This window comes from Rhinoderma darwinii, unplaced genomic scaffold (assembly GCF_050947455.1).
Source record: "Rhinoderma darwinii isolate aRhiDar2 unplaced genomic scaffold, aRhiDar2.hap1 Scaffold_957, whole genome shotgun sequence".
Taxonomy (NCBI): Eukaryota; Metazoa; Chordata; class Amphibia; order Anura; family Rhinodermatidae; genus Rhinoderma; species Rhinoderma darwinii.
In genome coordinates this window covers 50,542-66,130 of record NW_027464532.1, presented here as the reverse complement: position 1 = coordinate 66,130, position 15,589 = coordinate 50,542, and the positions used below count along the sequence as shown (strand labels likewise).

General features: G+C 44.4%; 1 protein-coding gene across 1 annotated transcript in view; it reads right to left on the bottom strand.

The window, feature by feature from the left end:
• Window positions 1-337: 337 nt before the first annotated feature.
• LOC142733482 (cell division cycle 5-like protein) overlaps window positions 338-15,589 on the bottom strand; it is a 28,642-nt gene continuing 13,390 nt past the window's right edge. Inside the window, exons 10-16 of the mRNA XM_075849553.1 lie at window positions 14,656-14,818; window positions 11,106-11,270; window positions 9,860-9,940; window positions 8,841-9,080; window positions 8,339-8,536; window positions 2,284-2,496; window positions 338-909 (exon numbers count right to left, since the gene is read on the bottom strand). Coding sequence (XP_075705668.1) covers window positions 805-909; window positions 2,284-2,496; window positions 8,339-8,536; window positions 8,841-9,080; window positions 9,860-9,940; window positions 11,106-11,270; window positions 14,656-14,818 — 1,165 coding nt within the window. The 3' untranslated portion in view covers window positions 338-804. The remainder of the gene's footprint in view (window positions 910-2,283; window positions 2,497-8,338; window positions 8,537-8,840; window positions 9,081-9,859; window positions 9,941-11,105; window positions 11,271-14,655; window positions 14,819-15,589) is intronic.

Here is a 15,589-nt window from a genome sequence, read left to right as displayed (position 1 = left end):
CCTTCTTGAGCAGTTTTTCCATTGTCTAAATAGAAAAACAGCTCCAAAAAGGGCCGTAAAACACGGCTGAAAATCAGAGGCTGTTAACCCTTGTTAACAGCTCCGTATTTTACAGCAGTTTTTTGTTTAGCGTGTGAACATACCCTTAACAAGCAGCTGCACCCTCTTCTAGCAGAATAGCCCTTTACAAGCCGCTCTATCCTCATCAGATGCACTGATCGCGAGCAGGAACTGTAATAGAAACGATATTAGAAAGTGGCAGAACTTTTTATTTTACCCCTTTGAAGTAATTTTGCTATATCTGACACGTGTCACAAAGCACAGAAAGTCGTCAGTCTTTATTTTACAGTAATATTTATTGTACATCAATAATCCGCAGGCAATGAAACCCTTGAAAGGTTAAAGAATGATACAACGCTGTCGCTACCGACATTCAATGGAATGAATGATTTCATTAGAAACAAAAAAAATTAAAAAACAAAAACCACAACAAATATACAGCTGGTAAAAGTATGTGGCTTCACCTTAGACGGTCACACGGTCGTATGGATTTATGGAGGGCGGGAGGGACTCCGTATCACAAAATAAAGATATCCGTCCCTGTTCTCATCATTTCAGTGAAAGTCTTTCAACCGGATGCGTCTCGTTTTATATGTAGAAAGGACTTCAGTGCATAAAGCTCAGCGCACAACAGCAGGATCGTCAGCGCACGGCAGATACACTGAGCAGGTCGGTACTGATCACAGGCGGCAGGACGAGCACATGCAGATGTGGTGGGCGGTGAACTGGAGACAGTCACATTGTTTAGTATTTGTGTACTGAACCTTCCTTCTCCAGAAGTAGTTCTGCAAATCGTTGCTGAAGCTCCCGTTCTCTTTCCTCCTGTCGCTGCACATCTTCTTTAAGACACTGTGGGGGGGGGGAAAGAAAAAGTATAGAATTTCATGTATATTGTATGAAAAATACACGACCGGTAAGCTGAACTGCAATGAACATTGTGAGAAGAATAAAAAGCACTCTGTGTCCCCTGAGATCAACCATTTCCTTTCTCTCTGCAAACCTGTAAGGCAACTGACTGCAGCAGGAGCCCTCCCCCACTGCTCGCACTAAAAAAAGCAGACCAGGAAATAAAGCCGTGCCCCTCAGCCAGCTGATAATGAAAACAATAGGGATATTGGTCCTTTAATGGGACCTGATAGTGAAGATATTCTGGATTGTCGGACGGTCGTACAAGACCTTAAAGAACATTAAGCAAAAAGTGGTAAAATCAAAATGACCTGCCCTCAGTTTTAATTTTTATTAAAAAGTCCCCCAATTAGTTTGTGCTAAATGCAGGATCTCATAAATTGGACTAATATATAAAGGAGTTGTGTCCAGTGCTGTATGGGGGGGGGGGGGGGGGGAGGAAAAAGACAACCCCTTTCCCCGGGCTCCACAAATTTGTGCCCAGTTGTCTCCTTTGGACCAACTCCTTTATCTATACCAACCCCCAGGTGGTAGGCTGCAGGGGAATGCTGGCTGGGAGTTGTAGTTTCACCCCAGCTGTTGAGTCAGGCATTGCAGACCACTGCTGTAAACAACGGGACAATGGTTGGACATCATAATTGACTTCTTTTAAATAGTCGCCTTTTTGATGTCAATAAAAATGACAGAGGGGCAATTTCACCAACATCATTAAGATTTGTTTTGGCGCCCACTCTCAGCCATCTTTTGGATGCAATCACGATGAACCGGATTAGAGCGGTTTTACCACCAGGGACATTTATAACATATCCACAGCCGCCATCATGCGCAGCCACCTCATCTCTTCCTCTCTAGAGCAGAGTCCACAAACATGGTTTGTGCCAGAGACGGGAGCCAAATAAAACGGCATTGCGGGCCGCAGGTTGTGCACCGCTGCCATAGAAGAAGAAGTCTCCATTTGTTCTTAGTGACCTCCACACTCAGGTACAAAGTGTAATAAGAAAAAAAATAAAAGAACTGTATTGAGTGTGAATGTTTATTTCAATGGGAGGGGGTATAAGACCCCTCGGGCTGCATGCCGGATCCCTCTTTAGCAGCTCCCCTGACCTCTACAGACAGGGGACAGTCGGGGGTGCCCCCATATACATTGGATTGTTGGACTCGCCTGCCGAAATAAGCAGATAAGACCGATGTTTATCTCATGTGTATGGCCAGATTTTTGTTACCAGCAGAATTGTGAATGCAGCTCTGGAGTTTAATACAGGTTAACATCTTATTATGTTTAAATAGGTATCTTAAATATTTAGACCACATGTTTACCTCCATCCTCCTGGGGATGGCGATATCTTCATGTTTCTTCAGCTCCTCAAATGTCTTGAGTTCCAGGTTGGCCTGTTCATACTGATCCCATACTTCATTTAGCTGTTTAATAAGCCCCATTGCTCGGGACTGGTAACCACCCAGCAGGATCTTTAACTTCTTCTCCATCTTTGCCGCTCTTTTGGCTTCCGCAGTCATGTGACCTCGGTTTACCTAAAAAAAAACAAAAAAAAAAAACAATGGAGCTTTATGTTAAATCACAATTTTCTTAAATGAAACCTAACAAATATACGTAGGTAAGAAGTAGGGAAAATATGGCAATATAACTGCATGATCAGACTACACAGGGTTTGTAGTCTGTAACCATGGAGACACATAGCTCTGCACAGGAGCTGTATACACAAAACAGTAGGAGCTTTATAATCAAGACTCCTGGCTAACCATGACCTGAGATGACCATGCACAATGCCAAGTGTTCGTGTGGTTGTTTACATTGCTCCATGATATCAGGATTATTACAGGACCTGCACTGGATATTTCCCTTGTATATGTGAGTTCCCACTAGGGATCGTTTTCTGCCCCGAAGATCAAGATTATCCCAATTTTTAGATGCTACTAAAAGACATTTCCAGAAGAAGAAATGGCGGCACACCGAGATGGATGATGTGCTATGGCAGGCGGATAGCCGGCCCTTGTCGTACAAGTTAGGTGTGGCGTGCCGGGCCTCTAGTGCTGCCAGACCCACAATCACACCAGATGCCGCAACACATCAGCCTGCGAGGTGCGGAGATCGTTGTGTCAGGCCTGGCTGCCGGATCCCTGCGCTGCGCTATCCAGAACGGGACACGGATGATTCGAGAGAATAACAGAGAGGATAGTCAGACATGTTCCCTGCTCGTAAGGTACAAAGGGTATATAGAAGAGAACAGGGCAGGATATCCAGGCCACAGGTTTGATACATCGCCTTGCGAAAGTATTCACCCCCTTGGTGTTTTTCTCGTTTTCTTGCATTACAACCTAGAATTAAAATGTATTTTTTGGGGGATTTGTACCATTTGATTTACACAACACGTCTACCACTTTGATGTGATAAGTATTCACCCCCTGGAAGTCAACACTTTGTGGAGCCTTTTTCTGCACTTACAGATACGAGTGTCTTGGTGTTTGTCTCTATTATTTTATCACATCATTTTTTCCCCGATAAAACTCCTCCAACTCCTTCAGGTGAGATCTTTGTGTTGAGCGTCTTCAGATCATGTCACAGATTCTCTATAGGGTTCTCTGGGATGTGACTCGGCCATTGCAGGACATTTCCCCTTACACCCTGCCACCACCATGTGACTTCAGAAGTTTGACAAGATCTTATTTAAGGGGTTTCATAGCAAAGGGGGATACAACTTTTCAGTTTTTATAATTCTTTTTTTAAACAAGACCCCCCCCCCCCTGTAAACAAATTTGACTATTTTCAGGTCCATTACATAAAATCAACTTTAAAGAGGACCAGTCCCTTCTCCCAACATGTCTAATTTAGTAAATACTTGTATGCCCCATTAAAAAACAATTCTAGAGAATCTTTTCTTTTGAACTTTGCATTGTGCTGTTCCTCTGTTATTCCTCCTGGAAATGTATGAATGAATGGACATAGTACTAGCAGTTGGGGGTGTGTCCTTACAGACGATGTCCAATCAGTGCTGACAGACTGTAGGTACACGCCCCTATGACAGAGGTGGAATAACAGCGCACTGTAGACAATTTATTCATAAATTTCTAGGAGGAATAATAGAGGAACTGCACAACATAGAGTTCTAAGAAAATGTGTTCCAGAATTGTGATTTAGAATTGTCAGGAGAAATGACAGATCCTCTTGAAAATCCATTTTAATCCCAGGTCCTAATGCAACAAAAATTAAAACCACCAAGGAGGTGGATACTTTTATAGGGCGCTGTAGCACAAGAAAAAAAAATTCTCAGACAAAAACTATTCAACCGGGATCCCAACGATCAGGTGGAGGGGAGGCCATCGGGCGCAGACGGATGCATTTTCAGCCCATGTTTCAAACCAAAAACCAGAAGACAAGCCCTTTAACACTTTCAACGTCGTTCCACCGGCGATTTCCATTGGGAAAGGGTATTTAAATACGGCGCCCACTCAGAAGCAGCGCCATAGCCTCCGTGTCTCTGCTGTGTGACCCAGCGGCCATGCTTGCAATTCAAAAAATTTCTTATCGCAAGCATTTAACCCCTCAGGATGCCGGTGTGAGCTATGACCACCGGTACCGGAGGGGTTTTTACCTCCCCTTTCAATTTGGGTCCAGTCAACTGCTCCCGTGAGTGTATTCCTCTAGCAGCAGGGAGCCTTGTGAACGCTCCCAACCCGGCTATCGAGAGGTCTACAATACAGGTCTCAATAGCAATGAATGGATTTTGCCATAGACTGTGATATTGCAGTCTATGGCATGAGCGATCTAATGATCGCAGGTTCAAGCCCCCTATTGGAGCGAAGTAAATGTAATAAAATGTGAAAAAAGTTAAAATGTAAACATTTTTTTTAGCAGTCACCCCCCATTTCCCTAGATCACATAGAAAAATAAACAATAATAAAACACACATTAGTGTCCCCGCGTCTTAAAATGCCCAAACTATAAAAATATTTATTTAAAAGTAGGGCTTGGCAATCAAATTAATTTGATTAATTGGCCCTCAAGGCTCTCACAATTCTGTTTTTCTAACAATGGTTGAATCGCTTCTTTAGCGTCGCTCCGCTGCAGGAGGAAGCTCCACCCCCGCCGCCTCGTCACTGCCTGGTCTGCCCCGTCCGGTCTCTGCTTCCCCCGGTGCTGCACGGGGTCCTGCTCAGACCTGACCCTATAATGTAATCTCTCCCCAGAGTGCGCGCGCGGCGCCATCTGCCTGATCATGCTGCAATTGACACTGCTCGCGCGTGCAATGTCAGAGACGGAGGTGGTGCCGGGCGGAGGGAGGTTAGCGCAGGTAGTATGTAATGGATTATAGATTCCGCTAACCTGTTTTCCCTGCTGGGAACACAGAAGTTATAATCAATATATTGATAGATATTTTTCCAATTCTATTTATGATATAAAAAAAAAACCTGTATTTTCAGAGGTTAAAAGTTGTGAGGTTACGTACAATAATTATAGCAATACAATGTTAAAAAGTTATTTATATAGAGAAAATCTATTCCATAATCTCTTGGTGTTCCTTCCCGTTAAATAAACTGAAAAAAGTAAGAAAATCATCCAATGGTTGGAAATCAGCCGGGACACAGAGGTAGATCGGAGTTTAGGGGGCCCCGGTCTAGAGATAGAGGTGGGACCCGCATCTAATCTGACATATCCTGTGGATAGCTCATAAATGGCCCTGATGGGAAAACCTCTTTAACCAGTTCAGGACCGGGCTATTTTGAGCCTTCAGGACCAGACACCGTTTAGCCATTTTTAGCACGTGTTAGTTAAATGGCTATAACGTTTTTATTTGTTGGGCGAACGACGTGATTTTTGCGACGTTTTTTCCGTAGACAATGCAGGTTTAGTTTTTTATCACTTTTATACACATCCTTTTTGCTATTTTAGAATTTTTATTTATAAAGTTTGAAAATAGTAAAAAAATAAGCTTTTTTACGTTTCAGCAATTTTTTTTGGTAATAACATAGTTTTACCCTAAAATAACCTTTTATTTGTGATCGTCATTGTCTACCGTAAATTTTAATATATTACATGTCTATATTAGGGTAATTGGGTCAGCGCTAGCTTTACAACAGTGATTAGCGGGGGGGAACGGTTTTTTTTTGTGTATTTATTATTAATTTTTTTTGCACTTTACTTTATTATTTTTTTATTACTGTGGTCTGTTCCTCAGAGGTCAAAAAAGACCTTTGGGGAAACTTTATATATTTTTTTCTCTTTCTTTTACACCATCTTTTTTCGCTGTAACGCTGGGTTCACACACACTATTTACGGACGTAATTCGGGCGTTTTAACCTCGAATTACGTCTGAAAATACGGCTCCAATGCGCCGGCAAATATCTGCCCCTTCATTTGAATCAGGAGGCTCTAATGATCATCAAAATCCTGAAGAACAGGGGGGGGGATCACGACCACGCTGTCGGCTTAAAGGGGTATTCCCATCTTGGCCATTTATGCCTGATAGAGGCAGGTCCCACCTCTAGGACCCATTCTAGAGATAAATGCGGGTCTCCTAAACCTCGCCCTACCTTTTGTCGCTGGTCCCCGGCCACTGACTGACGAGGTAGCAGGGTTTTCTGGAAACAGCGAGAGCACATTTTGCTAGTTTCCGAAAACTCCCATAGAAGCAAATGGAAGTTACTGAAACAGCGGAGCACAGCGAGAAGGTAGGACGGGGACCAGGGGGCCTTGTTCTAGAGACAGAGACAGGTCCTAGAGGTGGGACCCGCATCTATCGGACATTTATGGCATATCCTGTGGATATGCCAAAAATGTCCTAGATGAGAATACTGCTTTAGCAATAATATATATGTGACTCTTATAAAGTAACATCCTGATGACGTGTCTGAGGATAGGAGTCCGGGTCATAAGACCCTTACCGACCGTCTATGTAAAGGGGCAGAAATGCTGTGCCCGTGTCGGCTGCGATTGGCTCTTGTCGGAGATGCGAGCAGAGAAGCGTACAGACCAATATAAACACCGATCCTCGTTATATCACAGAACCCCTTTATAGCAGGACATACTGAAGGATTCAGATGTATGAAGAGGTCACATATATTAAGATGTTCTCAGAAACATGAGACAACTTCTTTGACTTAGTGGCTCCTTTAAGGGAGTATGATGTACGAGAAAGTGATTATCTTTTGGATATATGAACCATTAACATTTGAAACAAAAAGGCGGCAGCTAAACAGACCGCGCAAAATATCTACAAACGGAGAGCAGAAATCGCTAAGATGACAAGTCTTGCTGTGAAGAACACTACTGCCCTCTGGTGGTGAAACCGAGAACATCACCGTGGCACCAGGATATTAACATTTACAGCTAATTGTACTGAACACTTAGGCTGTGGCTACGCAGCGACATTTGGTTGTAAAATACCGTGACCTCAACATTTCACTCTGGTAAGCATAGTTGTCCGTGAACTTGTTGCATATAAAAAATACGGCAGTTGCGGAAAACCCACAATTTTACTGTGTGGCTGTGTAGCCTCAAACGTAAACGTTAAAGAACGACGCGATGTAGTCATTTTAAAAATCCAGTTGCTAAAACGGATATCTCAGGGCCCCTCCGCTGGGTGGTTTGTATTACACACGCTCATCCATACAGCTCCCTTTATGGAGGAGTTACATTCAAGCAACATATAAAAAAAAAAAAGAAATGTACGCGCCATTTTCTTAGAATAAACCGTATGGGCGAGTATGTGAGTAGCCGCATACAGAGCTGGTCCCAGAGATCTCAACTTTCAATTTTGAGAACGTGCTATAGGCCCCCGTTCTACCGACAAAGGCCAAAAGAGTGGCTTTTTGGCTTCCGTGAGGATGGCAAACATTTTTTTGGACTGTATAAGGTAGCACAGCAGACTGCGCTTTGCTATACAGTTGGCCACCACGACGAAAAACGGTGCGGTATTGCGGCATGCATCGTTGTGGAATATTTCTGATGTGTACTTCGTGTAAACAGAAACGTAACCCTTTTACTGCCAAGTATGTATGTCATATGTCATGACAGTGCCACGTGGCAATAGCGCCATAACAATACGCCATAGGTTTTCTGATGCCTCCTGCCTGTGCTGTGGTATTACGGCACAGGTCATCACGGGGTTACTCTCCTTCCTTTTTGTGTATACAGCTCCTAAGCAGACCTGTGTGCCCAAATGCAGCCCTATGTTATTCCACTCCCTCTGTCTTTCTCTAGGTTTGTAGGTGACTAAGAAGAGGGGCAGATGCAGTGGAGTAACGGGCAGTATTTGGACAATTTACATCCTGCGGGTCACTACTTGGTATCGCTCAGCGCTGCCCTGCCGGGTCTGCAAGTCCACGATGTAAGTAGTGATGATGACGGGGCACTCACCTCCAGCCTCTTCTCCAGAGAGTCTATTCTGTCCTTCTTACTGGCCAGGTTAGCTCTGGTGTATCGTCCTTGTCCGGGCAGGTAAAGCACCTGACTGTAACATTCCTCCCACACCTGGTTGTAGGCGTCCAGAGACAAGTCTCCATGGCTCATACCTTGCTTTACCACCTCCATCTCTTGCTGCAGGAGCTCCTCAGCCTGCACAGGGAACATGAAAATAAAGCTTAAAAGGGGTCATCGCGCCCCTCTTCTGATCGGACATCAGGGGTGGGGCGATGCTGCTGCCCCCCAGACGGGACCAACACCCAGCAAGTACCATGCACATATTCTATCCCAATAGGACACGCGCATGATAATTGCTGGACATCGGACGGCCGCCTTGGTAACTGTCCGCTATGACGTACATACGGAAAGCGATTGTCCAAATGTACACCACAGAAGCTACGATAAAACACCCCAATCTCAGAAGGGACCAGGTTTATAAGATCATGTAGACACTCACATGCTTTAGATCATCTTCTGTGAACTTATCATATGGATTGTGCTCTAAATATCCCACATGTTCAGCATTGGTGGAGCCGGGAGTTTTCCCTTTCTTGCTCGCTGCATTGTCTCCATATGGATGATGCATGGAGTCGAAGTGCAGCATTGTGATAATCTCCTTCTTGATCATTTCTTCGCTTTTCTGCAAGTCCGTGAGCGGCGGCTCTACATTCACGGGCCTCAAGATGGTCTCATTTACCTGCAAACCGATAATGATCTCCGTATTATTCCAAACATTTAAAAACGAAGGATATTTTTAATGAAGACTGTTTGCGATCGTTTTGTGTCGACAGGCCCTTTGCAGGCCTAGGTGTCTTTACGGTAACAGACTACATACCCGGTGTGGTCAGATCTTGCAGTAACACTCCCACCCATCTGTCTCCCACTTCTAACAATCAGTAGGTTAGCAAGTAATAAAGGATAGATGGCAGGAAGTGTGACAGAAGGATCTGACTACACAGGGTTTATTTGTAGTCTGTAACCATGGAGACACACTGCTCTGCATAAATCGCTGTATACACTAAACAGTACGACTTAATATTTGCAAAGTTGATTAATTTAACTGCAAAAGGTTGACTAACCCAGAGGATAAATCTAAAAAAGCTACAGGAAATTGTTGTCCCTTTCTCCTTTTTCAACACTTTTAAAAAGTGGGGAGTGTAGATTTAATTTTCTGTCTTTAGGACTGCCCGAGATGAGCCTAAATGATTAAGGCGCATTTCACTGCAATGTACTTTAGTTTAGGACAGGTGTGCGCAACATCAGTCTTAATAAATTGCCAACATTAAGTGCTGTACATAGGAATCAGCAGACAGAAGTGTTGAACGGCTTCTTCTCTTTTTTGTTCTCCTGGGTGCTCGGCAGTCTGTGACAGCGGTGTAATGCCATAAACATACAGCGGGCCGACCTTCAGTAAAACTATATGGTCTATTCTAGTCACCAACTCCATTACAAGGAGATAAAGGAGCGCCTGCTCACCTCAGAGGGTCTTGGTAAGTCCTTCTGAATAGCTTTATGTCTCTGCTTCAGTTCCTTCGCTCGTTGTGCATCTCGAATTGCCTGAAAATATAAAGAATTCAGTTCGGACAGTAATATTTCCCCCCCACAAAACATGTCACATGTAAAATACACAAGAGCACTTTACCATTTATTTTTCATTTTTAATAATTCATAGCTTAGTGTACATAGTGATGCCGGCGATGACCAACTAAACATGATCAGGCTTGTGACAGCAGGATGGTTACAAGCTACACAAGTAAAGCCAGCAGCGGTTTGAGGCCTGTACCCCCCCCCCCCCCCCCCCGATGACAACCATGTAAAGGGTCCGTTGAAAAATAGAACATGTCCTATTTTCTTCCGTTTTCACGTATCCCTCATAAGACTCAAGTCTACAGGAATCCGTGAAAATAGGACCCGGCATGGTTTTCACATCCGAGTTTTCCCACGTCCGTCTGAATTCGGCCTATGAAAAAGGTTTATGATGAAGAGTTGATTCTTTTTTTTTTTAGGAAAGCATCGTCTTTACAACTATGGATTCCATTATAACAATTTCCAAGAGTTGGGAAATACTAAGATATATAGATACTTTTAAGCACATCAGTCATTGTTTTTTTTGGTATTAACTTCCAATCCGATCTGCTGATGGCTTCAATAATACACTGCAATTCTTCTGTATAGTAATTTACCATGGTTGTCAGGCAGGGCAACATAGGCGCTCACACGTGGCAGACCTGACGGCCATTGTTAGGGCCCCATATGCCAGTGATATTGCACATGCTGAACAACGCTCTGAAATAAAGTTCTGGCACCGCTCAAAAGCGGGTCTATATTCTAAATACATTGCCTCTCAGCCCGATTGGCTGGGATACCCCATGTGGTCACGGCCATGGCACCTGTGTGCTGAAACTAGTTGCAGCTGCAGCCTGGTGGTGCCTCTTGGACAATCCCCCGGTTCTGTTCAGCCGATTCAACAGTACCCACTGCATTACTTGGCAGGGGTTTTCCCAACTCACCCGGCTTCTTCTCCGCAGCAGCACACAGCTAGTCAAACTTCTCGTACTGGTGATTGGTCTGGGTGACCAGCGGTGGGATTTGATATAGGTTGTTTGGCAGAAAAGCCCTTTATTAATATGTATTAATAAAGTGGTATTGATAGACATATTATATATATACATACACACACACACACACACACGGCATGTCTGATCCATCGATAAATCAGTACCTGTTTGCGGGACTCCACATCTGCTGCGTCTTCTATAAATGAGTCTTCTTGGTCTCGCTCCTCCAGTTCTCGCTCTGCATTTTCTGGCAAGACGATCTCAAAGTCATTTTTCGGAACTGGCAGAGACATTAGGCCAAGACGTAGCTGTTCCCGGGACTCTCTTTCCTGCGAGCAACAGATAAAAAACGATATGAAATATATTCATCACATTTATCCATCTTGCCTCCCCGCGATGCCTATTCTGCTGGTCTTCACATTCATCTTTATCTAAAAACTTAGTGAGCCCGGACTGAATATCGGAAAGGTAAAGTTTATAGTATTCAGACTGAGATTTTAAAACTCGATTTAGTCAAAGTGGCAAAAACTCTATAAATAAGGGCACCTACTAGATGTCCTAATAGAAACAAGATAGCGGGAGGAACCGCACCAACCCTATTTCCCAAAGGCGTGCGCTCGATGAAAAGTACTGAGCCGTTCTTGGCTGCATTAACTTCCCCTTAGCAAGAACAGAGCCGTGAAGCCAACCAGACAAGAGGGACTCACTCAAAGGGACACTCCACATGAAGCCAACCAGACAAGAGGGACTCACTCAAAGGGACACTCCACGTGAAGCCAACCAGACAAGAGGGACTCACTCAAAGGGACACTCCACATGAAGCCAACCAGACAAGAGGGACTCACTCAAAGGGACACTCCACATGAAGCCAACCAGACAAGAGGGACTCACTCAAAGGGACACTCCACATGAAGCCAACCAGACAAGAGGGACTCACTTAAAGAGACACTCCACATGAAGCCAACCAGACGAGAGGGACTCACTCAAAGGGACACTCCAGGCAAAACGGATATATACCTAGTGCCAGGCCTGAGGGGACGGAGTATGACAGCGATTCCATTTGGTGTTCATTAAATCCCTGCATTAAATAGAACCTTTCACCTGCCCATTTATGTGCAGCATCTAATGGGGAGGGCTGCACAGACTCTGGTGCACTTACATTTTTTTCCTACCCTCCTCCGTTATTTAGATATCGGTGCCGTTATATTTGGCGCCCGATATTCAAATAATCCTGTGTAATGTCAAGGGGGCGTGTAATGTCAAGGGGGCATGTAATGTCAAGGGGGCGTGTAACATCCCTGTGTCACTGTCCAATCAGCTTTGAGCTGTGCGCGCGCTCTCACTCAGTTTTCAGCTCTTGGCAGACAAGGACAGGACTGTGTGATCTCTGGCGACAGGTCACAGTCTTGTACTTGTCTGCCAAGAGCTGAAAACTGAGTGAGAGCGCGCGCACAGCTCCGATGCCGCAGATACTCCCTACTCCTCTTCTGTTCCGTGCTGGCGGTGGAGCTGCGTGCACACGCGCTCACCTCTCCAGCTCTTGCTGTGACACAGTCCGTAGCAGATTGGACAGTGTCACTGAAATGTTACATGCCCCCTTGCCAATTACACGCCCCATTGACAGTTCAGGGGGTTATTTAAATATCAGGTGCCAAATATAACAGCACCAATATCTAAATAACGAAGATAAGAAGAAAGTTTATAGTGAGGTTTGTACAGCCCTGCCTATTACATGAGCAGGTGAAAGGTTCTCTTTAAAGGGAATCTGTCGTAAATTTAAAAGTTACTTATTCTTATTATATTTTTTGAGTGTATTTTTTTTTCTTTCCACAAGGTGGGAAGTATTAAAAATTAAATACGTTTACATATTTTCCTATGTTGGCCACCAGAGGGAGCTCTTCCCAGAATTACAGCAAGGTGAACCAGGCAAAGTGACCCGACTCACAGCCGCTGCAAATACTGGAGGGAGACTCACCCGCCCCCTCCCTGTTTTTGGCTACAAGCCAGGAAAAGGTGTCTTCAAAACGCCAAGCATTGTCCAGCTCCATTTTGGGCGTGATTGTACAATGTCAGCAGCTCTAGGTCACACCAAAAGGCTGAGAATGAGGAGTCCAGAGGGAAGACCCTGTTTTAAATGACTTTTATTGGATGCATTTTTTGGTGCTCTGAAAAACACGTCAAAAAAGGCTTGATTAAGCGCCCCATTTACATCAATGGGAAAGCGAGGCGTTAGTACATACAACATGCTTTATTACGCAAGCGTTTTAAAATAAAAACAAAAAAAAACGCCCAGCACCAAAAAAGCAGCATGTGGTCAATTCTGCGGTGCGTAAAATGCGCCAAATGTTCTTAGTCAGTGGGAGCCCTAATTCCGTGCAAAAAAAGCGCACACAAAATGCGTAATAAAAAAAAAGTCTATTTTAAAAGGTGCTTCACGAGAAATGCTGGTGTATTTGACACGTTTACACGTCATTTTTTTTATTTTTTTGGAGCGTCATGTGAACATGCCCTAAGGGAATTATTTTTCATTGACCCCTAGTTTCTATTGCAGCGCTGGGGAGAAGCCGGAAATCCGTTCTTGGGAAATTTTCATATTACTAACTTTCTTTTAATGTGTAGCTGGTTCCGCTGGACCGATTGGAATACGTCATCGATTCGCTGGACTACTGCGATCATCTACGGTTTTTTTAAAAAATAAAATGGTTAACGAGGATTGTGTGGGGGAGTTTTTTTTCAATAAATTTTTTTTTTCGTATGTCATTATGTCAATATTTTATTAGTGCCTTAGTAACGGCAGTTTTCTGTTTAACAGCGTCCATGACTTAGGCAGGGCTTAGGAAAGGCTAGCACTATCCCCCATTATTACCCCGGGACCCGCTGCCACCAGGAGTTTGGGAAGAGCCGGGTACGATCAAGTACCCGACCCTCTGCCACAATGGTCGGGTACTGGGGCGACTGCAGGTCCCCAGCCATTTTTCATAATCAGCAGCCACAGCCTCGCATTACAAGGGTGGGAAAGTCCACGGTGTTTGGCTCATCCCAGCATAATACCACCAGCCTGCAGTCACCCCACTACCCGACCACTGCTCCAGATGGTGGAGTACTGGACTGCACCCGGCTCTTGCCAACACTCCTGGTGGCGGTGGGTAGCGGGGTAATAGGGCGGTTGTGCTAGCCTTGTTACTGGCTGACACTAAGCCCCGCCTTAGTAATGTATGATCATCACAGTAGTCCAGCGAATCTATGACGTAGTCCAATGGGTCCAGCGGAACATGCAAGACGAAAAAAACAAAGGACTGACTGACTGACGCACGCACGCACGCACACACACCTTACCGGCTTTCCCCCTACAACCTGGCTTCTATGCTGGTCGCTATGAAGTGCGCATGCCGGAGCATGCGCAGTCAGGACGACAGAAGCATAGGAGGAGATAGTCGGGAGCCGACCCCATTTCCTATGCCCTGTGTCGTGAAGAGACATACACAGATGCAATAAAAAATGGCAGTCCCCATAAAAATAAAAGAAAAATAAAATCAAATATTTAATTAAATAAAAACACTTTAAAAAAAAAACACTACTTTTTTTTTTATGACACCTTTTTCCTTTAAACGAAGGCCCTCAAAGTGTAAAAATGTTGCCCCTGAAGCACGTTCACCATCTTTTAAATGCTAGTACGTCTTAGTACCGGAATATATATTTTCTAATGTTATTTACCAGATGTTTAATATACGTTGGATCATTGTAATCCACTGATCCGTCCTCTGGATTGATGTTCAGCTTGTCACGCAGCGGCGTCCTCCCTGGGGTGGCTCCAATAACTGGCTTCGGGGTCATGCCACTTCGCGGGGTCAATCCTTCTGAACTTTGAGATGGGGTTCTAGAAAACGGAAAGAGTAAAACGGTCAAAACCAGTTATAGATACTAAATCGTATCAGTCCCAGCAATTATTAACGTAGAGCAAACCGCACAGCGCCTCATGTATAAAAACTAGTGGAAGCTACGATCAGACCATAGGGTCAGTATGTGGCAATGTAGAAGCCTCCACTGTAAAGCCACAATTTATAGGAGGTTTGCAAGGGAGGCTTCCAGCTTGGCAGGACGGCCTTGTAAACTAGACCGGCTGCTGCCCCGGCTTAGTCTCCCACCGGAAGAACTTTGCAAGGCTGCCCCGATCCATTACATAAAATGGAGGAACACCCATGAGATAATCCCAAAAAGAGAGTATCTCATGGGGATAAGACATTATGGAGAGGGACACTCACTCCGGACTCCTCTCTATGAGACAAATCAGAAGCTCTTGCTTTGGTGTTCCGGTCCAGCCATTCTTTTTAATGGCCAGCATATAATACATTTGCCCTTCAGCGTGAAATGTCTGGCTGACTGCAGCTCCTCGGACAGTAACAGCTGATTTAGTCGGGGACCCGGGCAATTAGTTGACGACCTGGCCATCTTTAGTTTAATAGATGGGTTGTTGTCTTGATCCCCTATAACTCTTCACTGTTCAGAACAGCAAAAGAAACAAAAGCTGCAGCATCGGTTAAAATAAAAAAAAGTTTTCACCCACATTGACCAATCACAGTGCAACTTTTTAGCTACACTAAATTTTGTGCCGTTTTTAGCCATGTGAAATGTATAGATAAAAAAGAAC